General features: G+C 41.8%; 2 protein-coding genes across 10 annotated transcripts; one reads left to right on the plus strand and one right to left on the minus strand.

Annotated features, from left to right (window-relative positions):
- Positions 1 to 330: 330 nt before the first annotated feature.
- LOC112451776 (syntaxin-12) lies at positions 331 to 4,383 on the plus strand. 2 transcript variants are annotated; one of them, XM_025011624.1, is made up of 6 exons: positions 331 to 436; positions 1,405 to 1,608; positions 1,712 to 1,877; positions 1,987 to 2,117; positions 2,562 to 2,695; positions 2,881 to 4,383. In XM_025011624.1, exons 2-6 carry the CDS (start codon positions 1,406 to 1,408, stop codon positions 3,054 to 3,056), a joined length of 810 nt encoding a protein of 269 aa, XP_024867392.1. In that variant the 5' UTR covers positions 331 to 436; position 1,405; the 3' UTR covers positions 3,057 to 4,383. The 2 variants fall into 2 exon arrangements, with proteins under 2 accessions (XP_024867392.1, XP_024867393.1); XM_025011625.1 differs by having other exon boundaries at positions 357 to 524.
- Positions 4,384 to 4,601: 218 nt separating this feature from the next.
- Positions 4,602 to 27,966, minus strand: LOC112451778 (ankyrin repeat and BTB/POZ domain-containing protein BTBD11). 8 transcript variants are annotated; one of them, XM_025011632.1, is made up of 14 exons: positions 27,133 to 27,966; positions 21,973 to 22,207; positions 10,952 to 11,156; positions 10,550 to 10,795; positions 9,784 to 10,263; positions 9,287 to 9,617; positions 8,765 to 9,000; positions 8,407 to 8,609; positions 7,538 to 8,275; positions 7,099 to 7,364; positions 6,780 to 6,985; positions 6,350 to 6,643; positions 6,009 to 6,191; positions 4,602 to 5,923 (listed from the first exon to the last, which is right to left on the minus strand). In XM_025011632.1, the coding sequence occupies exons 2-14, from the start codon at positions 22,173 to 22,175 to the stop codon at positions 5,717 to 5,719; spliced, it is 3,798 nt and encodes a 1,265-aa protein (XP_024867400.1). In that variant the 5' UTR covers positions 22,176 to 22,207; positions 27,133 to 27,966; the 3' UTR covers positions 4,602 to 5,716. The 8 variants fall into 8 exon arrangements, with proteins under 8 accessions (XP_024867400.1, XP_024867398.1, XP_024867396.1 ...); XM_025011630.1 differs by lacking the exons at positions 21,973 to 22,207; positions 27,133 to 27,966 and adding exons at positions 14,194 to 15,020; positions 16,369 to 16,494; XM_025011628.1 differs by lacking the exons at positions 21,973 to 22,207; positions 27,133 to 27,966 and adding exons at positions 14,194 to 16,033; positions 16,369 to 16,494.
- Positions 27,967 to 27,980: the final 14 nt, after the last annotated feature.

The following is a 27,980-nucleotide window of genomic DNA, read 5'->3' on the forward strand; positions in this document are numbered from 1 at the left end:
ACCGTGGCGACGTGTCGAAAACGATCCTCGATCGAGGATCGAGATTTCGTCCGCGATTCGACTCGCGAAGGATCGACGACCGGAAGTCGGCCGTCTCTCCACCTCGACTTGAGCCCGGCGGTGCGCGTAATTTTCACCGACGGAAATCGAACCGAGCGAAAACCTCGTCGCCGGGACGAGAGTCGACCGGGGAACGACGATCGCGAGAGAAATTTCAAGACCCCCGGTCGACGGGCCGATCGCGCCTCGCTCCCCGTCAATCCGTCTCGGGAACTGCGCGACGGGAGAGGGGAAAAAAAAGAGATCGGGCACGCGCCGGGAGAGCAGATCCCTGCGCTGCGCTCACGGACGGGAGTACAAAGGGTCTGTTGTCACACGGCCGGTGCGCCAGATCGTTGTCGGGCAACTGTCAGTTTCTCGAGGGTCTCGGCCGCAGGTAGATATTTTCGTTGCGTTTTTAAATGTGATTCTACGGGGCGATCTACGTTTATACGTTTAAGGACACTTGTGATACGCGGATTCAGGTTAGTAACGGTCGCGTCGCGACGGATCATCCGACGGGGAGCCCTCCCTCGCGGCTGCCTTTGTCCTCGCTCGCTAATTTAACCCCCTTTATAGACTAGGTGTTTTTTTCATAGAGATTTGCTAAACCCCGTTCCCCGCTAAGTCCCATGCACCGTGCATGCGGGTGTCCCGTTGCGCGAGGAGCGTCTCTCGCAGATTTAGCTCCGAGCGACCGTGCCGCGATAGTTTCGCGAGCGTTTAAATGTCGCGAGAAACGAGCGACGACCTCCTCCAAAGATAATTTTTACTCTTTACTTTTATTCTGCCACTCGTTCGTACCACGTGCTGCGTAAATTCTGCGCTGGCAAGAATTCTTAGCAAACTTTTACAATATCAAATGTTTGGAACACACAGACAAGAAGAGCGAGATTTTTTTTTTCTGAGTAATGACTGTGCAAATCATTAGCAAAGTAGTTTGTACGTAAACACATTTCGTATTCATGCAACTGATACAATTCTGTGGATTAGATATTCATGCAGTAACGTACGAGAAGTTACATTATAAAGACATTGATATATGGTAACAAAATTGTTGTTGAATAATTATATTATTTGATATAAATACATGTTTAATCTTTAAGAAACTATATTATATTTTTTGCGTGATTTTTAGTCTTTTTTATTTATCCTAGATTTTGTAATTCCTCTTATTTTCATAAAAGATAACAGTATTTTAATATTAATGATAGAGTGCTTTTACTGCTACACATGCTGTAGTTTAAAAACATTTTATAAAATTGCTATATTTAAGGATATGTAAAACTCTCTGTATATACGTAGTTATGTAGTTATTTAAGATTGTACGCAAAAACTAAATGGGATTTTATTTTTTTTTTACAGAATGGCTCAGCGTCCTCAGAACTATGGGTCTACGGATCAACGGGTGGATGTACCTGAAATAGGATTTAGTCCTACTGAACTTTATAGTCTCTGTGAAAATATTACCACTAACATATATATGATTAACGCAAGTTGGAAAACTTTGGAAAGAGCTTACAAAAACATTGGAACCAGTAAGGATAATCAAGTTTTAAGAGACAAAGTGTAAGTACTGTCAGGAATACAATAATTATAATAATAGAAATATGAAGGCTGAAAAATTTGAGAATGTGTTCAATTTAAATATTCGTATGCTTGTGTCTTTCAGACATGTAACGCAAACGAGTACCAATCAGGTGGTCACGCAGATAAGCAAGGACATAGCGAGATTGACGGTGCTGATGAGACGTGGCGAGAAGCAGCAAAAATTACAAATCGAAAAACTCACGACAGACTTTAAAGATGCGTTGCAGAGATATTCCGATATGCAGAAGGTGTGCGAGACATGTCTTAAAATATTCAAGTAGTTTCGATTACAAAAAGATCTTAATTATAAAACATCGTTTTGTTTGATATTAATGGTAATTATGTTGTTCCTTACAGTCAATTGCTGAGAAGATGAAGAAACATATTTTAGCTATGACTAATATAGAAAATTCAATGGACGGGGAGGATGCTGAAGAGACACACCGCCTACTTCTAACACAGGAACAAGAGAGCAGGTCCACGCAAAGGTTTGGAAACAACACCTTTTTGCATTTCACACAAAGCAATGGAGTACTTGTGCGTTCATAAGTAATGCAGAAAATCTTACCTATTTGCTTAGTTGGAACAATAACAATGGTTTTCGTTGGTTGCATTTTGGACAATGCTGTAAGCATAGAAGCTATCGTGATTGTATCGGCTAATGGAGATTGTAAGATTTTCTGGATCAAATACATAGCGATAGAACTTGTGGATTTTTTGTAGCATGCCCGTGACAAAAAAAAAGATAGACTAAACTTAAAATTTCAGTGAAAAGATTAATTAATTACGCAACATGTATTATTAATATAAGAGAAGTTATAAAATATGTATGGTAAGTCAGTTTCAATGTATCTTGTGAGAAAAAAAAAATAATGACAAAGTCAGAGATATTAGAAACGATGTGTGATCAATGTATATTATGGCATGCACAGGACACTCGAATTTCAACACGGGCTACTCTTAGAGAGAGAGGATAGGATAAAACGTATTGAGGGCGATATTTTGGATGTGAATCAAATTATGCGCGAACTCGCAGCACTGGTGCATCAGCAAGGTGATACTATTGGTAAGCATCCTCCTTTTCAGTGCTGATAATCGTAACAGCTTTAAATTTTTTTTATAATGTAAATGTAATGAAAATGATGCAAAATGTAAAAACGCAATTTTCCAATCTATTGATATTTGCCTTGTTATAAAATACACGTGCTACATGGAAGCACACACACATGGAACCTAATGATTTTTTTACAGATACAATTGACAACCATATAGAGAATATACACGGCAATGTCGAGCTAGGTGCGCAGGAACTGGAGAAGGGAAGTAATTACCAAAGTAAATTTCGTCGGAAAGTTTATATCTTGTTGTTACTTGCGATTATAGTTGCCATTGTATTAACTGTTATTCTAGTCATTAAATTAAGTTAGCGACCCTAGCCTCTACGCGGGTCTCACTGATGAACGAAAAGGGTTGTCTCAATCTATTTCATATGTTATTTGAAAGTAGTTTCTTCAAGGACCATCTCGTTTTGCCCGTTTCTATATATTGGAGATGTAACGAGGAGAGTATAGAGACTTATTTTATATCTGCTTACGAATGGAATTGTCTCCTGTGTTTTTGGAGATGTTAGCCATTTTGAAATTTTATAAAACAGTATTTAATATTTTCATGTGTAAAATATGGATTTTTATAGGCTTTTTTATTATGTTTTACACTCTAGCTCAATTATTACCGAATAAAATATTGGAGCATCAGTAAAGGCTAATACTGCCTTTATCATTTCTCACACATGCCTATCTTATAATATACAATAGTTACTTCAAATGATATTAATTTTTCATATATTATTTGAGTATGAAGGATTTTGTGTTCTAAAAACTAAAAATCGTATTTATTTCTCACGAGTATTGCTTTAATATTACGCGTAAAAAAACTTTAAAAATATGTCATGCTTCAATAGCTTTCAACTACCCAATGATGATACAAATATTCGTGTCAATAACAGAAATAATATTTATTAATATCAGTTTATAGTTTGAAAACATACGTGTTGGAACTATAGTATATCAACTTGACTGATGCGTTTCCTTAGCAAAATCTATCTAGATCAATGCGTAAAAATTTATATTCTGTATAAAAATTTGTAAACAAATTTATAGATAGGCAGAAGAAGACGTATGTTTCGCATGTCAATGAACACAAAGCTGCGCAAATAAAATGTTATCTATTTATTGTCGCCACATGAAGAAATGGTATTAATAAGACATACATACAATTTTAATCAAACTAATACAAAATTTTGCATACATGTATTTTAATCGTATTTGTATTAAATATTATTTTCATATATTGGTCTAAATTATCAATCGGAATAAATTAATATTATTACACATTTGAGTACTAATCGTAATCAATAACTTGCTATAATGCAAATAAAGCCAAATTAGATAGATAAAAATTTGTGATCATTATAATTAGCACTATAATTGACTCTCATAATAATCAACTAGAAGAGTACTCCTTATGGAAACTCTTGTAATAAAATTGTATTAATTGACTTAATTAATGCATAAAAATTAAATTATGCATTTTCTGAATAGCAACGTCAAATTATTTGTATACTTTGTTATACATTCAAACTCGTATTTTTATCCTGTATAATAAATATAATTCCAAGTTGATTGGAAAATTCCCGTAAAATATAGATAATGAAGGTGTGCTAATTTAACTTGCAAATAATGATTTTGTATTATTTCATACATATTATATGTATATGAAATAATTTTCATGAATAACAAAAATACATTTTAAAATGTATTTTAATATTAAGTTTTTCATGGGAGATAGAGAAATTGATTTTTAGGAAATATTGTAACTTAAATATATACAAAGTATTAATATACGTATCTTTTCAATTTTCTTTAAGATTTGGGATATTATTGCGCCATAGATTATTAAATATCAATGCTTTTTTATAATTATATCATTAAAGAAATGTCACCTATATTTAAAATTATATATTGTCAGACACAAAAAATATTTGATTGAGACAGCCATTTTCCTACGATTACTCGATTCTGATATGATTATTAGGCATTCCGGATCTTAAAAATCCAACGTATAATTATTAAGATTATAATCTGAATATTGTATATACAACTAATTATTAACATCATTTAAATAAATAGTGCTATGATATTGATATCGATACGAACGCTTAATATCAAGTATAATAGCTTTATTATCGTTGTTGATTTGTATGTGCTAAATTAATATTAGGCATTAAATTATGTTTTGTTCTTTGCAAATAAAAGTTTTTTTATACCCTGTATATGATATGGATTATATAACATATTGATTTGTATTCAAAAATATAAAAATACATTTAAAAATGCCCAATCTGCGGCATTGTATTATGGAAAAGCATAAATGAAATGTGTGTAAGGAAATATACATACGAATCCGAGATATCCACTTTTATTGATTTTCCAAATCGCTAATAGATAAATCATATCAAAGGTTTAAGTATTTTATTAATCTTTATGTCTAATAATAGATTTTTTGTTACATTGTAGTATAAAAACTTATCTCTATAGTAAGATATATACATACGAGTGATCAGAACTTTTGCCATTAGAAAGTTCATATTTAATAATAGATAAAAATCCATTTCTATAACATATGTGGAAAATTAATATCTGTGTAAAATTTTCTTATATTAATACAATCTTATTTACAGGGGAATATTTTGCGAAAAGCGAGTCTCGTAGAAGAAAAACTATCTTCGTATTCTTCGTAACTTGTAACTACAGCACATTGTGCTCTATAACATTCTAATTTAATATACAATGTACATATATAAATACGTTCTCCTAACAATTTAAAATTACGTTAAAAATATTGCAATGCAACAAGACTTATACATATCCTTTAAAAATGAGATAATATCCAGTTTTATATCAGTAACAGTCTCAATATATAGAAAATTAATCTCAGTATCTTCTAAAATAGAAGTCGTACAAGATTCTTATTATTTTTATGTAGCTTTTATACAACTCGGTGTTTTATAACGCAAGTCTGCGTATATCTAAGCTTTTATTTTGTTTTGTTGTTGAGATCGCCTGGCTTTTATTCGTGATTGCAAGGTGAGCAGTAGGCCTGCGAGAACGTCGTGATTCGGTAACTTTTTCGCGAACAATAAACGCTTGACTGAATCATCATACGTCAGAAGAGCTACCATATTTTGTAACAAAAACCCTTGACAATATTCTAGGAGCTGTGCCGCGTTATAGACCTGTAAATTGAAATATATGATCGTTTATTAAACGATAATCTAAAATATGCAATTAGAATAAGAATGTGTTGTTAGAAAAATATACCTTTGCGTGAATGTACATAGAAACAATATTGTCAAGATCCACCATCGTGGAACATTGTGCCTCACAGTATCTGAGCAAGCCATCAAGTTGAAAGAAATTAGCCGCTGCCATTAATTCCAGGACATCACTTTGATTAACTTCCAAAGTGGCGCAACCACCGTGATAAAGAAATTCCATAACCATCTGAAAATTGAAATACTTTTCTAAGGATGATCAGCTCAGCTTGTCTTTAATAAATCTTTATTATTTCGAACACATAAAATTATTAAAATATTACTGAACAACTCTCTAGGGGATAATATCGCATGTAACATATGTATAAATTAATAACAATTGCATACCTGGAATATGTGATATCTTATGTCATTAATTTGCACAATAGGCGGATTGCCTTCACATAGTTTGGAGCTTAACATATTCCTAAATCTTGGAGAAGATGTTACGAGTACAATTTTATGACCATAGAAAACACGACCTTCAACTCTAAATTGCACATCGCTTAATTCTGGATTATTCACAAATTTCGGATCGATTCTTGATCCGCTCGAAAGCGTAGTATCTCTAATCGGTTTGATCGGCTCCCATCCGAAACATGTGCAAAATATATCAGCGAGCAAGAGCGTCGTGCCTTCCTTCTGGAAATGATACAAACATATCTTACATAAATAGCATTAGTGCAATTTTCTTTAGTAAACCACATTATTTTATTTATAGCGGTTTATTTTATAAACAATCTTGAAACAAATGATATTTGTAAATTATGTAATTTACCTTACTATATCTAAAAATATTGAATAAAAGTGGCAAACATTCCTGCACGAACTGCGTGGAATAATCGTCTGGGCAGACTTGGAGAAAGTCTTGAAGTAATTGATCTATAACCGAGTCCAATCGCATTTCGTGAGCTGTTGCGAGACTGTGCATCCAACAGTGTAATGTCCAGCCTACTTTTAACCCGCGAAGTTCCATGGTAATATCTGTTAATCATAATAAATCGTGATTACGTAATATAATTATAATATAAAACAGAAATCTTAATATTCTATTTTATGCATAATTTATACGCTTAAGAGGTCCATTATTTTCTTACCTAAATGATTGCTTTCCGCGCTATGATACATCGCTTCTTGTAACGCCTTCGTTTGTATCTTATTAAATACCGGTTCCTTGCCTTCTCTGCGAGCTCCTCTTCCTTCGGCAGTTTGCTGTTGAGAATTACCGGCGTTACCTTCCGCTAATATCTCTTCCAAAGATAATATCTCTTTTTCTCCTCGCTTGGCTGAGAAGTTGAGTGGATGCGATAGCAGTTGATGAAGACAGCTTCTCTGGCCATGCGCCGTTGCCACCGATATTGCGCTATTTAAATTAATATAAAATTAAAAATTAATTTTTGTTAATCTCAATGCATTGCGATCTGACATCTATTTTGATACCTTGATGTTGTAGACTAGGTTTTACAGTAATTTTTTTAATAAATCGCAATCTATTCAACAAAATAATTAAGTAGCAAAGTGTTAATGCTAAATTACCTGTAACAACCACGTTGCACGGAACCTGAGTAGGAAAACGAGTCCTTGATTAGAGTGGACAGAAACGGCTGCGCTCCGTGTGCCAGGAGCAGAGCTACCATCTCGTTGTTTCCCGACCCTGTGGCTGCTTGCAGAGGCGTAACCGTGCACTTATCCTCGCTGAGTTTCGCGCCGCCTTCCACCGCGGCACCTCTCTCCAACAATATTCTGGCGATATTGCAGTGACCCAATAGAGCCGTGTAAGTCAAAGCGGTCCAGTGTTGCGTCTCCGCATTGAAGGCGGTCTGCGCGTAACATATGCCACTAGGAATAGCTCCGCCAGGACCGTTAGGACTATTAGACGCTACGTTCGCGTTCGGCATCGTTTTATTGGGCGTTATCATCGCCGACTGATTGATCGGGCTTCTAACGTTCGATATACCGGACGTTTGTGGGATCTTGGAAGGTGTATTCGAGGACGAGCTCGTCGTGGGTGGCGGGCTTTCGATGTTCAAGTCTGCCCCGGCATCCAGTAAAGCCATCACAGCTGATTCATCACCGTTCACGCACGCTAGCATCAGAGCCGTGAATCCGGCGTCATTCACCGTGTTGATTTTCGTTGAAGGCAGCAACGACATTGCCTGGGCTATGAGATCCGTCCGCCCGCTAGTCAACATCTTGAAGGCCATATCCAACGTCAGCAACCGAACGTATTCGGCATCGTCGATGCGCTTTGAACACACTGCGATCTCCTCGGAGCTACGTATATAATATTGCAAATTTTAACAAGTCTTACAGAGTGTTAGAAATCTCAGGGTGTAAAGATTATCGCAAAATTAAAATAAATTTGAATATTTAAATCTGAAATTATATTTGATGAAATGCCTTACCTTATTGGTCGAACGGGACAATCTACACCAGGCAACAATAGTCGGGCAGCTTGATTAATGTCATCTTGATCCATGACCAGACCGTGTCTGTGCTCGGTGTGCGCTGCAGCTACTCGCAACCATTCTACTAAAGGTGGTAGCACTACGTAAGCTCGTTCGTAAGCTAATTCCTGTATTCCAGATCCACGTTCACCGTGCTCCAGCTGAAATATTTTGATCAGGTCAATGACACAAAATATGGTTTAAAACGACTTTAAAAACAATACGTTTTGTAATATACAACTTAATAATAATTATTATTATTTGCCGAAAAATTAATGCACCACCTTCATTCAAGTGTCAAAGATAAATTCCATACCTGCGAGCACCTCATGTAATAAAATAGGGCATGTAACGCCCTCATTGTCAATGGTATGGGGCAGCGTCCTGCTTGCGCTACCTTGGAAATCAAATCGATCAATTCCGACATCGATCCCACGCAAGTCGTAAGCAACGACGGTTCCAAAGCTGACTGAGCTACATCCCGCCCACTGCGCGACGACGATGACGAGTTCAAGGAACTTACACTTGCCCAACGAGGCATCGCGAGAGCGCCTGAAATAGTAGAAGATACTTCGATTCAGCATGTAAGATTAGCGTAAATTAATAAACATCGCATAAGCATCTTTAAATAGAAATAAAATTTCTTAGTCATATATTCTATCAGTCTTCCATCAAATCACAATCATTCTATAATTAAAAAAAAATTAATAATTGGAGATAAAATCGAAATCAAAATTCCAAAAATGATTGAAATCGGATAAATCTATTAACATATATGTAATTGAGAGTTAGCTGGTATTGAATGATTCTTTTCTTAATAAAAAATAAGATTACAGACCCGATGCCGTTCGACCGGCATTGAGATGCGCGTATGGCTGTAACAGGCCCCATAAGTCGCCGCTATTGGCTATAGCGTGCTCCAGCATTGTCGCCGTGAGGGTCGTATGCGGTTCGGTCGGCACGCATTGTAGCAGTATCTCCTCCAGAAGATTCTCGATCCCGGCCGTCAGATATATCGCGGCATACTCGTGAATCATCCGCCCGAGTCTCACGTCGGACATCCAACGTAAGAAACGTCCGACTGGCAATTGTAGCCCCGAACGGGATGCCTTCGATTGTTTCAGCTGATCGCCAGATACAGCGAACATCGCGGCAGCTCGAAGGCAAGCCTTTAAACAAGGCGGACTCAAATGACTATGTTTAGTGTTAAGTGCGTCTATCGCGATTGGATTATCATCAGCTATTATTAGAATAGATTACTCTAGTTATCAGGGTATTAACTGCAGGATATTATTATTTGATATCATGTAACTGCAGATGTAATTCTACGCGTACCTTGGTGCAAGAATCCGCCAGAGCTGGGCAGAGTACGATCTTGAAGGCGCTGTACACCTCGTGCTTACTGCAGAGACCTATGGGCTTCGCTAATCTCTGAGTCTCGCGGCCGATCCTGACTAGCGCGCGTTGCAGGAGATAGGAAAGCCGCGGAATCGTCTCCATCGAGACTTGCTCCATGTGCTCTCTCGTGCGACCGTTCTGAAGTACACGTAGCACATCGTGGTGAGTCCACGGTAGCTGCTGCAGTTCCACCAAACGATTGTGAGAGTCTACCCAGACGAACTCATCGGCACTGGTCACATTGGTGTTAATCGTCTCCAGGCTGGAGTGTCGCATCAGCCTCCTAACTGCGGGTTCCGAGCTCTCCGAGCCGCTCAATGAAGAGTATGTGGACGAAGATTTGTGCGAGCGCATCGTCAGCTGTTGGATCGCCAGTTTTATATCCTCCAAACCAGAACCCGACCATGGTACCTGTAGCTGCAAGCGAAATGAAATGCTGGAAATGGTTTCGAGAAATAAAATAATACAAAACTTCACAAGCCAAAAATACATCTTGATTTTAATTGAGATGTAATAGCATAATTAAATCTTATAAAAACAAAAATTAATACTGATTGATATGTACTAGAATATTTATAATTTAATCGTTTAATTAAGTTTCTAAAGACGTGACAGAGAAAGAACAGAAAATCATTCGTCAAATCTCAGTTTAGCTTTAATTAAAATATAGAGACGGCTCTATAAAATTTGGATCATGCGAAACCTTAGCGGGAGTAGCTCGGTGCCGATTGCGGTTCTGTCCGGATCGACTCCTGCCATTCCTTTGGGTGACCGAGGCCGAGAGTCGATCGTCTTCGGGCACGGCGTTCAATTGCTGAGGACTGTGGGCTCTATGATGACGATGCGGCGGTGAACTACTGCTCGTGTGGCCACCAGTATCCGACATGCTCGCGTGTCCCGATGATCGATTCTCATCGGAGGAGCTGTTGCCGGTGCATTCCGGCCGCCTCTGCAAAAATCGCAGAATTTTTCAACTCTAATTCTTCGCGATTTTCAACATGTATTTAAAATATTGATAAGATATCAAAGAAACACTAAAAATTAAATATATACCCGTGGAATTAAATATACCCCGTTGTAGATAAGCTGACATATTTCTATATACCTGAAGCGCACGGAGTTCGTGTAAACTGAGATGATGATGCTGGGAGTGACGGGGGTGCTGCGGGGTCGGTGTCGGTGCCACGCTGTCCGTATCTCTTTCCGGTATCATATGGACCATATCGTGGACCCCGCTTTTGGGGGAATTCTCGGTGAAATCCTTAGAGTAAGAAGGGCAATATATCTCGCGGCTATTTCCACCGCCCGGTCTGTAAAAAAATTTTTATCTTGGTTTTCGACGAATAATTTACTCCCTCTTATTTATATCGTCCCTTATATTAATTATTCTCACTCTTAAGAGTAAAAATAAATGACATGGGTTTTTTTATTCGCTTCATTTGACAAAGCTTATTTTTAGAATGTCAGACTTAATTACTGAAACAAAAACTGGAAAATTTTGAAAAGAAGCTGTCTAGATTTTTATTATGAGAAGATTTCGACCGCGGTATATGAAAGAATACGCTCGCGGCAACTCGTGGCGACGTGCTTTAAAATCTCGCTTATAGTAGACGGGTTTCTCTACCTGAACGACCGAGAAATGATACCCGATATTCCGTAGGATAGGTCGGCGCCTTAATTATCGCAGGGATAACTCTAGCGGCTCGCTTGCGCCGTCTTATCGGACCTCCCTCCCCCCGCGTGAAGAAGCAAACATATAATACGGAGTCTGGACAGGTGCATTCCGCGGAGGCACTCGTCTCGTGGAAGTTACGCTCTCGAAAAGTCGTAATCTTCGCAGCTAACTGCGACGTCCGATTTCTAGCTCTGGAGACGCACTCAGGAGATAAGAGTCGCATAACATCCATGAAGAAACGGATAAACGGAACTGCGTTCGCGTTGCCCTAATGAGACTAGCGTCACTTGTAAAACCGTTGTAATGACCGTAAGACTCTTTAGGAAAGGTTTCTCCACCCTGGAATGCCAGCGACACGGAGCTGCTGATATATGTGGCACCCTCGCGAAAAAATTCATTATAGCTTGCGGCGGCTGCGAGTCTCGGCCATGAATGCGCTAAAACGCGTTAAAAGTTAAACAAAGCCACGTGGCCACGTGGACCTTGAATCGCTCACGTTCCGTCAGATAATTTTTAGATTAATTAATTTTTAGGAAGTATGGAACATCTGGTATTTTGTCAATCTTTAACTTCCCTGTGGTATAAATATGTTTCAGAGAGAAAGTGCAGTGAAAAGAATCGAAACAAAACACGCGCCGAGCATTCTGTTGGAAACGAAACGAACCGTCGGCATCACGATCCTAAAATTATTTATACTAATAACGCGTCCGCTCAATTAAGGTTCCGCTGAAATAAGCAGCTATGATACGTCGATTGCGTTTCGCAATCCTTATGAACGCTATTATATTCAATTGCGCGACCATTGTTGGCCGATATCGACGCCGAGGATTTAGCTTCGACAACTTTCAAATCCGACATTAGGAGTTGCGCAAACCGCGCGCGCGCTCGGTATCGCGGGAGATACCGAGACAGAAAATGCAGCAACGCAGGTAGCGTATCGGGCTAAATCAATTCCCGGTTATGGTATACACGTATTACGCGAAAAGTGCGCAATATGCGGAGACCGGGGCATTTTAATTCGCTCCTCACTTTTTAACCACGATTTCTTGCGAAACACACTAACGCGATTATCCAAACGACACGTTATCACATAAAATTAGACTCGGTTCGGCAATAAGGAAGTTGCCTTAAAAATATATTATTATTCATGTACAAGAAGTAATAATCGTATTTAACGTACTGTTTATCAAAGTTTCATCATTAGACAGAATTATTATCTTTCTCCAACCTCTTTCTCCTGCATTGATTTGATCGTAGTTTATAAAAACAGACTTCGCGATTGTATCTCAAAGATTTCAGTAGATAGGCATGCATAACGCGATATGTAAAATAGATTTTGCATAATTGCACGCATATCATTGTATTATTACGTATCTCAGGTATATCAATCGTTTGTTCGTTTACAAAGGGTATTGATCCGATATACATTTTTAAGGTCTATTTTAAGAAGGAGGAATTCTAAGAAAGCAAAAGGGACGAAAAAAAAAGCGCACGTACACGCACACGCACGGCCCGCGAGGCATTCAACTCGAATGCACTTATTATGCACTTTGAGAGGCATCACTGTTGGAATCCGAGCATTAGCGGTGCATCATCTGGATTTCCTTGGAGAGCGCGAAGAACGGATCGTTTGTACGTCGCGGTCGGGGAATAAATCAGCGAGCGAGCGCGCGGCTAGAGGAGTCTTAAAACAACTCGTAATCGCGATACGTAATGCTGATTCGAGGCGGCTCAACACGACGATTTACACGCACGTCCCATTACACGATATCGATTCGATACAGCGCGCGATCAACGTTTTATTCGAGCGCGCGCATCCGTCAGTCACGCGGAGGAAAATTAAATGAACGCGGAGAGAGATAAGATATTCAAACGCGAGCTCTCCGCGACTGGCGATGCTGCCCGGGTCGCTTGTGAATCATGAATTACAGAGTGGCGAACGTTCCTCGTGAGTGCGCAAAATCGGTGACATGTTTAGATACGCGTCCGTCCGTCTCGCGAGATAAATGTACGGGCGCATGATTCCATTACCTTATCTCGCGACTGTAGCCGGGAATCGGCTGCAGTCGCTTGAAATTTCGCTATACCTTTATCATCTGCGAGTCTTAACATGCAAATCGATTTTACATATATCGTCTCAATACCGTCCGTCTTGTTTCATCAAGAAATCGTAAAATAATTTAACAACGATTTAATCAAGTGTTATTACAACCACGTCTTTTTCGTATGGAAAAGAAAATACATTCTGAACAAATTTCTTCATGTATATTCTACAGAAAAATAAATAGTAAATACATTCTGCTAAATCAAGATTGTTTTATAAATCATTAAATTTTATAATTTAATATTCAGAAATTGCATATCAAAAATCATAATAGATGATTCGTTATTAAAATTATTTCATTTCTAATAGAATGTTTGTCTCTCAAAAACGAGACGTCTGCGCGTCGGTCTAAGTCAATCAATCTTCCTCATTATAACATGCGTGATTTCGAACGGCAAACGACCCGCGGAAACGACAAGAGGTATCAAGTTTAATACGAAAGAGAACACGCATGACGCGCGCAGGGAGGAATCCCGATTCGCCGAAGGGCAGAGCATCATCCATTTTTCTTCCTCTCGTCAACGACAAGCGCGTGCACGCGTGCGTACGAGTGTGTGCGTGAATTTACCCCCTCAGTCGCCACTGCTGCACGAAACTCCAATCCGCCTTGAACCCGCTCGTATCCCCCGGCAAGGACCAATAGTCCTCCAGCTGGGTTTCGTCCTCCTCTATCCTCAGCACGTCCTCCCTGCTGGGGCTGACGTTCACCACGATCTCGTGCGCGGCCTTGGGATCGCCGTTCTCCATCGCGGAATCTCGTCGTCCCGCGTCCTCTTCCCGCTCCGACGCGTCCCGCGGACGAGCCTCCGTCTCATCGTTCCGCGGGTGCAACGACGTCTCGGAATCCTCGTTGCGTCTCGATGTCACCTGCACGCACGCTTCCGGTAACGGCGGTGGCGGCGGTGCCGGCGGCGACGGAGGCAGAGGCGGGGGCTGCTGCAGCTGTTGCTGCCTCGCTTTGTCCTCTTTCGGTCTCGGATTCGAGTCCCCGAAGTAGATGACCGTCTTGTGACTTGTGTCCCTCCCTGGTTTCGCGATGTCGTTGCTCGGCGTCCACGGTTTAAGATCACGACCGTCGTTTCCGCCGCGGCGACTTCGGTCCTCCAAGGTCGAGCTCCTCTCGTAATCGTCGTGCCTCGCGACTTCCCGCCACTCCTCTCGCGCCGGAGGCTTCGGCAGGAAGGGTACGGCTCGGCGCAGAATAAAATTCGCCCCTTCGTGGCCGATCTTCTGCTGAACCTCGACGCCGTTGGCGCTCATCTTGCAGCCTTTCAACTCGCGGCACAACACGCACCTGCAGTCCTCGGTGCACTGGGCTCGTCTCGTGGACGGCATGTCATTCTAGGATGTTGCGGTCTCTAATCAGCCTCGGCAAGGCGGAACCTTCGCGCTTATCTGTAGCGCGGATGCGAAAAATGTGAAAGCGTGACCAAAAGATCCGGTTTCCCCGTCGATAGTATCCCGAATTAATTCCCGGTTTAATTGTACACGTTTCACTGTTGCAGTCGCGCCTCGTTCGCACTGTTATTCAAAACAGCTCGCATTAATCCGTAATGTTTACAAACGCGACATCAGGTTTCTAAAACGCGAGCTCGTTCGATTGTATCGTATATAGAATTGCAGAGTACATCACAGATTTATATTTCGCTGCAGTACCGTGAATTTTCGCCTATCACGATTACTTTTATTTCGCTCAACTGGCTTTCGCGAGCGAGTCATTAGAATTCATCGCAACTTTTCCTCGCGGGATCGTAGGATGTCGGTTTCTCGCGGTTTCCTGCCACGATAACGTTCATTGCTCCAGTTTCACGCCACGAAATTTCCTCGCTGATTCGTCGAAAATTTCTTTCTGACACAGCGACGAAGATGTCTCATCGACCGAACGAATCAGCAGATCTTAATTAGATCTATGAACGATCGATTACTCCGCGACACCGACGGCACACGGGGGGAAGCTTCGATTTTCCTTCAATTACTATCAATAACACATTACGGACAAAAAGGGGCGAAGATTATCGCGGATTAACACGAGCGGCTGCAGAAGAAACTGCATCGGCGAACGAACCGTATAATTAAGATGTTACTTTTTTTCCGCTGCATTAGTACGACACTCATCGTACTGCTCTCAATGTAAACACGCGACTGAGACGACGACGTGTCTACGAGCTTCCTGTGCCGATGCGATGCACAGGTGAAACGTGCGCGCCTCCCTCGCGGTGCACCGCACAGAGTCGGGGAAAAGAAGAGATATCCGTATCACTTTCCTACCTTCACCGTGCGTGCGTGTGCGTGCGTATGCGTATGCGCGTACATACGTGTGCTACGTGTGCGCGTTCCCCGCCCGCCGCTCTATCTTTTGTTCCGTCGCGCGTAACTATGATATCACGGGAAAAGGAGCTTCGCTGCGCCTGTAAAAATATATATATATATACGCGTTCGCGTGCATGCGGCCGCAAATATAGAAATTACGCTCGGAGACGGTCCCCGCACTCGCCATTGTCCCCCATTGTCCCCCGCGATCCTCGCGAGCGATCTCGAGACTCGAGAGGCTGAGACTCGATTCTGAATCCCGGAGTTAGCCCCGCACGAATCGACTGAATTGTCCACGACCACGTATACCACCTCGCGAGGCGATCGTACGATCCCTATAACGATACGGAACCAATTGCGTAATAGCGTAACGGAATTACGTAATTACATAACGCTGCTAATTGTATAACGCCCCGGACTTTGTAAAACTGACCGTGCAACTCTCGCGAGCGCGAGTTACATGGACCTCCCCCGTAATCCGGTCGCGGAGGCTTTATCGCGATAGGGGAACGGGAGCTTATCACGAGAGCTGGCAGGCCGCGATTGCGACGTGCATAAGTGCCGGCCGCCGCTTGTAAACTGCTGCCATGCTCTTTTCGCTGGCGAGCCGCAGGAAACGGGAGAGCACAAACGAGTATGTGTCTTTACAGAGAGAGATAGAGATAGAGATAGAGAGAGAGACAGAACACCCCACCATATGTTTCGGGGGAGGACTTCCGGCGACCATCCTACTTCCTACGGCCGCGTACTCGAATCACATCGCCCCAGTCAGCGTCCGTGACGGGCTCTGACATCGCTTCTGATACTATATGCCATCGCTTTTTTTCACAGCTTAGTTAGACGTGAAACGTCCAACGGTAGAAGTTCAGGATCAAGCGAATTCGTGAAATCCATTCGTACAACTTGACATTTAAAACGTACGTGAATTTTGGACTTGATTCGTGGGCCCTAGCTCTGAACATTCGTGATTTCCTTTTGCTTTTTTGTTAACTCATAAACAAATGCCATTTTAAAAGACCCATTTTCTTAACACTGTTCGTCGAAATTGCAGAAGGATTTAGTGCTAAAAGTATTTTTCCTTCCCTCTAGTTCTTTCCGTTTAATTCTTTTCTTTGATAGCAGAAATTTTCTACCGCGAGATACAATCTAATCTACTTTCCAGGATTGATAATCTATGCAGATAACTAGATAGAAGATATCACGGTAAATGCAATAGTCTGTCTTTCAATAGCGTATTGACGGTATAAGAGGGGTGTCGTGTTTTAATAATATCTCACGCCTGCGGTCTTATATACGGTACCGTAACCTTTTGTATTTGTATCGCGCGAAATCTGTCCACACGATCGGCAGAGAAGGTCGACCGTGAGTAGCTGTTGATTCCTTCCGGTACTGTTTTACTGCCTCGCGTATATGAGGAAGATTCCCAGGAGGTATTCCTAGTAGCAATTAAATGCGTATGTACGGTTGAACACGGAGTGCTCGACACTCGCTCGCGGAAAACAGGAAGCGAAGTGGGTCAGCGTTAAAATCGTCGCCATTAGAATTATACGGCGACACTCGTCCCCGAATGCGCGTTCCGCAATTATTTCCGCGTGGATTATTATTATAGCGCGCGTATAAGGGGCCCTCCTGGTGTTGATGCAACCAGTGCCTCGGTGTCGGGCAATTATGAATACTTATGAGGCAATTCCCGGATTGAAATTGATAACGCGAACGGGTAAGTCGAACGTAAACGCATCGCGACCGAAAAGCAGTTTCTGACCACGTTATTTGAATCTTTAACGGGATCTTGAGATATTAATAACATGCAAAACACTCTCATTTAAATTGTCCGTGCGATAAATTAATTTTATAATACGTTTGCCCAATATTGTATCAAAATATCACGCAATACAAAGAGATTGTTCACATATCAATGTTCACACTATATAATTATGTTATATAAAAAAATGTGCTTTTAATGTCTTTGAATTTTTAGCCGAAGCTTAATTGTCTCGCCTTGAAATAAATCTATCTCCCAAATATTTGCATACGGCACGCAATTTCTATTTTCCATTTAGTTAACATAGATTGTATTTAAAGACTTTAATAGAAGGCAGTTACAGTGAAAACTACAGACCGCCTTCAGTTCGCATTACCGTAAATTAACGCGAAAGCAGACAGCTCTACAATCCAGATAAACCGGTATTTCTTATCGCGCGCTGAAAATCTATCTATCGAAGTCGACTTCATCACACGAGGAATTAAAATCATTAAAATCCAGACTATAAAAACGATAATAACAGAGTTTCTAGAAAAAATGTAAGACATAACTAAACGTCTGCTTAGAATTCGCACGGTGATTGCGAGAATGGATTTCATGGAAGCACGCCGAGCGAGAGTTCGAATTGCACAGCTTCAGCTGTTCGACTAAAAGGTACGATATATTATTCTTACGAGGCTGGCCGTGTATAAGAAAATTTGCTGAATGAACACTTTTAAGAATGGCCAAATCTGCAACACGTGTCCCTACTACCTCCCTAGCAGACAGACCGCAGGAGGAAGAGTTCAAGGCGGATATTGTCCGTGCTCACGGGGCGAAACTCCGGTGTCAAGGGCGGCGGCGGCGGCGGCGCTCCTACGAGGATATTAAATTATTTACCGAAGCGTGTCCGCGCCCGAACGTCCACCGAATATTCTCCCGAGGAGCGTCCCGTCTCTACGCGGCCGTTCTTCGCGGGCAAGAAGGACGGGAATTACGGCCTCTCTAGAAGTGCACGCCGGCGTGTTCGCCAGCGCTATAATTTTCCCGTAAACGTTTTTCCCCACGCGAAAGTGGCGCATACGTATGAACGGAGCACCAGGCGGAAGTTCTGCAACGTCGGCTACGGCCGGCTTCTATGCGTTTTCGATCCGCCTGCATAAAAGTCGGACGGAGCCGTTAATTTGTTTCTTGCACTCGTGAGAGACGGAGACTCCAGCCGCAACGACGACGCACGCGAAAGGACGCGCAGAATGAAAAGAAAAACATCGCAAAGTGACGTTACGTTACGTTACGTTTTTCAAGGGTGTACCCACTTTGCCTCCGCAAGTCGCAAGGGCTAAACCGCTCGTGCGGTTAATTATTCGCCTAAGAGAGCATATCCGACTCGGCGAGAATCGATCGGCATCGAAATGTAATAACACGTCTCGGGACAGGGGAGGGAGGAGAGAGATTTTAATAATCGCCGGTTCTCGGATGCCTCGCGTAGGGCGTATAGCTAATAATAAGCTGATGTAGGAAGCCCACCGCGCTTAACGGCTAACGGTTCTCGCGAAGAACGCGCGAGAAATTAAGGGAAATTCTTCAAAATCGAAATCCTCTTCGCGCTGCCATCTGCGGGTATTCGAATTTCTTCCACTGCAGCATTAAAAAAAAAATTATATTATACATATACAACAGGATGATAACGAAGTTATGTATTGCAGTACGTAAATTTTCATCATCCGTCTGCCATCTGAAGCGGGTCATTAAATTTCATTATTTCAGCAAAAATTGAACTACAAGAGAAGAGTTAGCAAAGAACTCTATCCAAAATAAGGATTTCCGCTTCCCTAGTCTCCCTCTTCTAACCGCTGCCTCGGAGATCGATAAATGTAAAAGCGAAACTTTGTCTATTTATTTAATTCTATTTATATCTCTGCCCGTGGTGCTTTATTTCCGGCCGTAATGATTAGCGCCAGCAGTAACTCGTGTACAATCCTACGCGCGCGAAGATAATGAATGTGTCTCGCCCCTGACCTCTCTCCTCTCTTCTCTCTCCCGACGACGTCGCTGCTAGTAAAAGCTAGTCGAGCCCGACGCTACGGAACGGAAGAAAGAAGGAAGGCGAAGTAAGACGGAAAGAGTCATTAACCCAAATATCTGCCGCGGATTCACCTCGAATCGGCGCGTTTCCCCTCGCGCGCATTCTTAATCGCGCGACGAGCGCAGCGGCTCCCAGATAAACGCGGCTTTTCCCGCGGAGTTTCCGACTTTCGGATAACTAATTAAAAGCGAGCTCTCCCTTCGCACGATCGCGCGCACACGCCTATAATGGCAGGCTAATTTCTATTTCATCCTAATTCGCGGCCGCGCCGAGACAATGAATCGGACGATTGAACGTTGAATATAACGAGATGCGGGGCGAGAGTAAAAGTTTCTGCTAACGAGCGCTAGAGCATGGGACGAGCGGCGCACAATAGCGGCGTACAATAGCGGCGCACAATAGTGGTCACCAACTGGTAACCCAGAGAATGCGCGAAATGCGTATCCGGTGCACCGCAAAACGTCGGATATTCGGACGCGTTGCAGTTCGGTTGTAATTTGCATCCCGCTATGTGCATCCGAATGCCTTTCTCGCGACGCAGCATCCCTCGCGCGACAAAGAAAGAAATAGGGTTACATGTCCTATCGCGGTGTAATAAAGAAACGCAAAGCAGGGAGGAGATGTTTTCGCATACGATGATGGGAACGGTCTAGAGGAGGCTGTCTTGAATTTTTCGGACGGCTTATCTGTATGCCAACCATATTTCTGGAGCCCTATGATTGGGGACCGAAAGTGATGTCGATAAAACCAAATAACAGAGAAAGACAAGCTATGTCATACGGGGGACGTTGGGTCCCTCGAGATCAGATCAGTTGTAATTACATGCCTCGTAAATTTTAACGATCCCCGATCGGCACGGCTGACTCGATGCGCAAAAAAAGTGGGCGTTGTAATTGACAATCTGCAGCGTTCTATAATATCAAATTTATGAGGCTCTCGTTGTCCACAAAACACAATTTAGCGCATGTATGTTTGCGCGGATCATCGATCTTTAATTGTTCAAATAATCGTATTAATCATTGAAAATCGAATTCCAGATTGGCGAAAATGTATCAACTCGGTATTGTATAAAATATGTAGAGTAGTAGACATATGTAAAATAAACCCATATATTGTATTTCTTTATAATATATATAATTACGTGCATATATCAGTTTCAATAATATAAGCGTGTATAAAATATTATTAATCAATTATATTTTTTAAGAAACTCGGAAACATATATATATTTTACAGCAAATTTCCTTCTCACAAAGATGCTTAAATAGCGTTTAACATAAATTAAATATTCTGTTGACATTATGTACAATATTAAATATTAAAAGCCTATCTTGCACCCATAAATCGAATAATGCAACCAACAAAATTGATCAAGGTATTTTCAACTTCTTTTTCTTTCGTGATACGTGATGCGTTTCTGAAGTGTGTCAGATGAAAGTCCGAGATGAAAGTGGGGTCGGGCTATTGAAGCTACGTTAGGTCTAGGTTTGAATTAACGTGTAGCCGAGGAACAACGACGCAATATTGCGACTGGGTATCAACTGACTGCGCTCTTTTGCTTTAACGGTAGAGACTCGCGAATACACTGAGGAATTCGCACACCATGCAGGTGCGAGGACCCGAAAGGTTAACCGAGACGTCTCCGAGACGGGCTCAACGTCCTCCGGCTTTGTATCCTTTGGCTCTTTTCAGCGATTCCTATCGTAGACGTCCATTGTGTTCGACGCCTTCGCCTCCTTTTCAGATTTTCTTATGTCCGCGCATTTTACGGCGACAGGACCGACCTAGATAATCAGGAAAACATTTTTCCCTCTTTTCATTCATTGAAGAAATCCGAGGAAACCGAGATATTTAACGTCTCCTTTAAATTTTATTTACAGTTACCGCAGATAATAATTTTTCAAGTTTATTCTATCGTATATTTCACAGTTGTATTTAATTGCGGACCCAGTTCTTAAAGAATGGCAATAAATAACGAATGACAATAACGACGAGCAAAAAAGAATGACGTTGAACGGTATCTAATTTCAGTGCACGCGGTATCGACGATCGGATGCACAGTGTGATTCCCGGACGATTTTAATCGATCCTTATCGCGCCTAGCGGACTGCCGAGCAGGCGACCATTAATCAGATCTTCATTAAGATTGGCATCGATTGCCAAGAGCAGGAGAGCGCCGAGCGACGAAAGAAGGAAAGCCTAGCACTTACCGTCGCGGCTTCGGACGGAGTATCTCGTGACCCGAATCAGATATGCAGATGCTCAAGCTCAGTGGTCCCCCGTAGTGTTCCGAGGGAGTGCTGGCTGTCTGCACGGTCGACTGTTGAGGGCTGGAGATACCGCCCCAGCCGGAAGTGCTGCCTAGGAAAAGCGGCTGCTGTCCGCCGTCCATCGTCGGTCGTTCCAGATTCATGGTGTCTCCAGAAGCTAGCACCGCCGGAAAACCTGCAAATTATCGCGCGTGTTATACGCCTTGCCTGACGTCAGCATCATAATCATCATTCTCATCATCATCGTCGTCTCGTCCAGATCTCTTTTACGATCTTACCGGGATCGAAGTAAAATCCCGGAAACGAACGAAATGAGTTTTTCACATGGCATCGCGGAGAGATAAACTCGTCGGTTACATTTTATATCAATATCACTTCCTCAATTTTATCACTCCGTATCATTTCGCTTTAGTTTAATTTACTTTTTTACGCTTTGCTTCGATTCGCATTAATAAATCTTGTTGATCCAACATATTGAGTTTGAACACAGATCTATAGATAGGGCCGTAATGAAGAATTCCATCGTTCAAGTATTGGTAGCAACCAGAGTGATGAACCAGTTTGCTCGTCGCTGTAAGGGGAAAAAACATTGCGATATGCATTCGTCAAACTTGACGAATGAAAGGAAATGTTGTACAAACACGTCGCTCGAGATAATGCAGAAACTTCATCATAATTCACACGAGAAATCTAGCTGAGCAGAAATAATCTACGAAAGAAAGTAATTATGCGAAACTTTCTCGAGCGCGAAGGTCATTAACGAGTCAGATAATTGTGGGGGAGTAATTAACGCCGAGATGTTATCGCGGTAAGAAAAACAACTATTCAGACTTCTCATTCATATAAGAAAAGATAAAAGAATGACAAATAAAAATGGCTATAAAAATTATTCCTTGTTAATAACGTCTGGTTTTAGTATTCTATTCAAATGTACTTCAAATACATTGAAAAAAAAAAATATCTTTGAAAGAAAAGAGAGTAAAGCAAAAGAGAAGAGAAAGTCGAAAGGAATAAAAGCGGAAAGTCGATTTCGTAACTTGTGAGTCAGAAAATATTAAAGACCTTTATTAAAATGTATAAAATGAACGGAGAGAAAGAGAAAGAGACGTGTAGGTACTAGAAATTATAAACTGCTTATATTTTCCGCAACGCGTATTTCACGTTGAAATAAAAATCGGAGAATTTTTTTTCCATTTTATATGACTCACCACTGACTATCTCATATATCTCTGATCCGCTCAACCGCTTTAGTCTCTCGAAAAATTAGATTTCCAGACCAGTTTCATACGCGGTACAAAAAAGTACCAATTATTATACGCATTCGCGGAAACACGTAATCGGAGAAAGGAATAGATTACGTGGCGGCGAGTGTGTAGCCCTGAATTTGCGATCAGTTGCGACAATCCAGGTAAATGGACCGGATAAACGAACGGAAGCGCAAAAAAACGAATGTATTGTCGGCCGCGTTGTTGAAAACGCGATCGTCTCCTGCGCGAGAGATATATATTCGTCGGAACTCACGACGAGAGAAATTCCGTCTCAATACACGTCGTCCCCGAGGCTCTCGGCCTGTGCGCGTCGTGCTTGTGCACGCTCGTGTTGCTCCCTTTGACGGATTCTTGTATGCAATTACTCTGCCAGGCTCCCAAAGTGCTTCCTTAAGCGTGCGTTTCAAGATGGGGGGACAACCCAGTACCCCATGACGTGCCTGCCTGCCCGGCTGCTCTTTCGGGGAACTTTTATCGATGTAATATTCGCTGAATCTCATCACGGTAATAATGCGACAGTCAGAATGACGGGAGCAGCCGTAAAAGCGTGTATACTTTTTCATAAAACGTACGTCAGTAAGAGTCACGTAAGTTATAATAACAGAGTTGATTTTTTGCTAATTAAAAATCGATTAAAAAAAGAGCGGTCTTGTTGTAAAAGTTTGAAAAAAGAAGAATTGAGCAACAGCGTGTGCTAATTTTGGGGCACAAGTATAAACTTGATTTTTCTTCGTTAAAAAGAAAGTGAGGACGTTTATATATAAGATGAGACACGCACTATACCTTTCCAAATATGTATTGGTAAAATTCTAATAAATTAGAGCACAGCGCACAGACTCCACAGCTCAATTTTACGATCTTCGGTTCGGTGACTGATTTAACATACAAGGCACCGAGGTAACTGGTTTAATGTAAACGGACTCGCCAAAAGTGGCGTTGTGTCCCGAAGTGTATTTAACTGACCTCGACTGGTCTCTCACACACATCTTCCTTTCTAACCGATCGGTCGGATATACGTGCAGGTATATACTTTGGAAGGGACGGGTGCGTACACGAATGTAAAGTTGCGCCCGGCGTAAACCTGTCATTTACCAGAAAGAAAATCAGGGTCAACCGGTAATCGTTAAGTGATTTTGCAAAAAGCGAACTGGATGTCGAAGATTCTCGGAGAAATATGCCGTTTATTTGGAAGGGACACTTATCGCGGCCTGTCATTAAAATCTCTCCCCTGCTTCGCACAAAGCAAATCGCGCAAATGGTGCTCGCGAAAGAAAAGACTGACTGTGTATATACGACATTGTCTCTCTTCTTCCATTTTAATTAACATCTTCATAGCACGGCGTTACATGGATACGTGACATAATTTCTAACTAAACATAAATTATGAAGAAAGGCATGAGATTTGTACAACATGTACTTTTTATGACAAAAATGCTTTGCTATTGCTCAATTATTTATTTTCAATAATGATAAAAATCCCAAATGCAACGCAGGCACACACGTTCTATTGTGGAAAGGTACATCTAAATGATTTATCGCGTATCAATCAAGCAAAAACTTGAAATTCGGATTAATCAGAAAAGTGTACGATCAACGTCGCCGAATGCATCGGGACGATGCACTGATGCCTTCAAAGCGACACCTGACAGTTCGGACTCGTCTCGATCAAACCGCTGATGATTACAAACCTCTAAGGACCGGTTACGTCAACGTCACGCGGTGTTAATTTCGGTTACACAGATTTTTCTTCGCTATTTATATCACAAATAAAACTACAATCCACAAAAAGAAATGGCAGAATTAAATTTGTTCTCGTTTCCACTTCCATCGTTTCCGTTTATCAGATCTTTTCTCACGCGACTACACAGCATAAATTATAAAATATACGAATCGTTAAAAAAGATATATATGTCTAAAAAAGAAAAATAGAAGTAAACCTGTAACCTGTACAGTTATATTTGAAAAGTCACGCACGGAGTAAGATCTGGGTCCGCCAAGAGTTCCCGGAAAAGAACATTGCATATCTGTATGGATACCCGTACGCATGAAAACATGTTCAGAATCGGAGTCACGCGTCTTCACAAGTATTAACTGGAAGCAGCATTTCCCGGATGTTCTATAAAGACATTTTCGAGTCAATTGGGATCATAGAAATTGACCTCCGTTCGTACAAATTAAGCGTGAACCACTTATGCGCGCCTAACACATTCTCCTTTTCATTTATTATAGTCGTAATTTTCCGCGCGTTTCTTTACGTTATTTCTCTACATATCTGAATAAATATCTATTTAAGACTTGATTTAAGAAATTTCTCAATTTTATTAGTCTTTGTGAGGATGAGCAACGACCTTCGCGCGAAGGCGAACCTTCCCCTCGGAGGGTGGAAGATCGCGCAGACGGTGCTCGGGGCGCGGGACAATCTTGGCGCGGCGTTGGGCCCCGTAATACACGCGGCATTGAGAATATATACACGTACACGCATACACGCGACATGGTGTAAGCGACGCCGACGTGCACGCGGTCGTCCGCCCCGCGACCGCCGCATTCCAGGGGCTACCCAAACTGAAGCCTATACCTTATAGCCTTATACACCGAGCTCTCACTTCTTCTCTCTCTCTCTCTCTCCTCTCTTTCGTTTCTCTTCTTCTCCCCCCATCCTTTCCCCCGCACACGTTTCACCACGATATCCTCCCTCCGTGCCTCGTGCATCCCTTTTCCATCTCGTAGTGCTTTTTTTTTCTTTACTCCACTCTCGTTCTCTCCTCCTCTCCCTCTTCTTCTTTCTGTCCTTCCTACCGCCTTTTGCGAGAATCCACGCGCGAATCTCGTCCCTCCACTCTGTACGAAATTTACATATTCTCTCTCTCTCTCTCTCTCTCTCTCTGTCTCTCTCTTTCTCTCATTTTCTCTCGAACGCGATGCGACACCTGGCACGATCCCATCGACATCATCGAATTTCATTCGTTCGCGAGATTTTACGAGACAACGCGCCTGGCGTTGCTCTCGCAGAGTTTTCATCCTTTTTCGGCATAGACCGAGGATCGATTTAATTTTAATCGAGAGGCTCAATTGTCTCTCCGCTCTTTTCCATATTACGCACAGAAAGCGATGAGACAGAAAGAGAAGGAAATAAGAAGAATTAAATATTGATAAAAAGATAAGAATTCGACTTGATCTCGAAAAGATCTAAACTGACAATGAGATACTTGCACAGGCAAATGCAATGGATGACGGTTAAAGTACAATCAATGTCGACGCAGGTGAATAAATATTGAAGAGACCATTCCTAACGGAGTTCCAACGACTCGTGTTTTAGAATCCCACAAACATTACTTGTAGTTAAGCAAAATTTAAGGGACATAATTTTGCCGTATATATATTCTTTTTTTCAATGCATACTGACAAAAAACGTATCTCAGTATTGCATACAATTTCATTTAATAACCGCACAACGACGGTTATTAAATAAGTTAGTAAACAGGCTAATTTCAATTAATCTCCTGCTTTTAAAGCGAGACAAATGCGAATTTAAACCTCGCCTAAAAACAAAAGACTTACGTACAGAGAACAATACCGCTCACGCCGTTTATTTCTCGGGCAGAAAATTTTTTCGGGACAACAAAATAAGTAAAAAAATATACACGATCAAGACATTCGTGTGGCTCCCTTAAAAGCCAAACTGATAAATTCTACTTTCTTAATTCGGAGCACCACGATTACAATTTCAATTGTCTCCGATTTCTGTTTCACGGAGTCGATCAGTTTGGCTTCTGAGAGGCTCGTGTACGACTAAAAGGAAACAATGTCTATAAAATCTATGAAAGAGACTTACCAGGAGTTGTTCAACGCGTTGACAGAAAGGGACCCGTCCTCGCGCAGTCGAGCACATATCTGGAGGGCCTGGAGGGCCGGGGAGACCAAGTCACACTCTCGATCGCGTCCTCGCGAATTTGTCTCACTCAAACACCGTTTTACTGTCGTTCAATACGGCTTGTTCCTTTCAGTTGCACTTTCCACGTCTGTTCTACGATCTTTTCCTTTTAGGATCGATCAAAGGGACACAAATCGACGGACCTCCGCAAAGAAAATTATATTAGTCTTTCTCGAACACTTCATCTTCATCGACAAAATTCACGAAGATGTGTATACGCCAAAAAAATGTAAATTAAACACACAAAACGTCTCCGGTTTGATCTCCATCAAGTTTTTTCCGAATCTTTAAAATATTTCGATAGGAGCTTGCCTCGAAGATCAAAGCGAAGTACACTTGGAACGGAATCGCGGATGACGGTTCCGTTATTTATTTCGGCTTCGGACGTTCAATCCCCTTCGTTCTCGACGCTCGAAGTCACCGGGGTCTCGATTCGTTTTCGCCGTACGTGTCCCCATTTCCGCAGCTCAAAGGAATGCGCGACGGCAGTTAAAAAATCCTGATTTAAACACGTAGATCGAACTCGAGGATATTGGCTCTCTTTCAGAGACCGAACGAGACCGACGCCGACGCCGCGCCGCGAGATAAGAGATAACGCTTTGTCACAGCGCGTTCAAAGTATACAAGGTGGACGAGAGGCCAGCCGAAAGGAACGGACCACTCGACACGCGCGAGCGTCGAACTGTAAACACGCCCGGGCCTTTAAAAAAAGCCTCTCTCTCTCTCTCTCTCTCTCTCTCTCTTTCTAT

Source organism: Temnothorax curvispinosus, unplaced genomic scaffold (genome assembly GCF_003070985.1).
Source record: "Temnothorax curvispinosus isolate PA1 unplaced genomic scaffold, ASM307098v1 QBEX01002543.1, whole genome shotgun sequence".
Taxonomy (NCBI): Eukaryota; Metazoa; Arthropoda; class Insecta; order Hymenoptera; family Formicidae; genus Temnothorax; species Temnothorax curvispinosus.

Coding starts and splice junctions, on each gene's coding strand:
- LOC112451776 (XM_025011624.1), top strand. CDS start 1,406: ATGGCTCAGCGTCCTCAGAACTATGGGTCTACGGATCAACGGGTGGAT. Junction 1,609..1,711: donor CAAGTTTTAAGAGACAAAGT/GTAAGTACTGTC, acceptor TGTGTCTTTCAG/ACATGTAACGCAAACGAGTA. Junction 2,118..2,561: donor GAGAGCAGGTCCACGCAAAG/GTTTGGAAACAA, acceptor TGGCATGCACAG/GACACTCGAATTTCAACACG.
- LOC112451778 (XM_025011630.1), bottom strand. CDS start 14,960: ATGCCGTCCACGAGACGAGCCCAGTGCACCGAGGACTGCAGGTGCGTG. Junction 8,276..8,406: donor TGTCCCGTTCGACCAATAAG/GTAAGGCATTTC, acceptor TTATATACGTAG/CTCCGAGGAGATCGCAGTGT. Junction 6,986..7,098: donor CGCGGAAAGCAATCATTTAG/GTAAGAAAATAA, acceptor TATGATTAACAG/ATATTACCATGGAACTTCGC.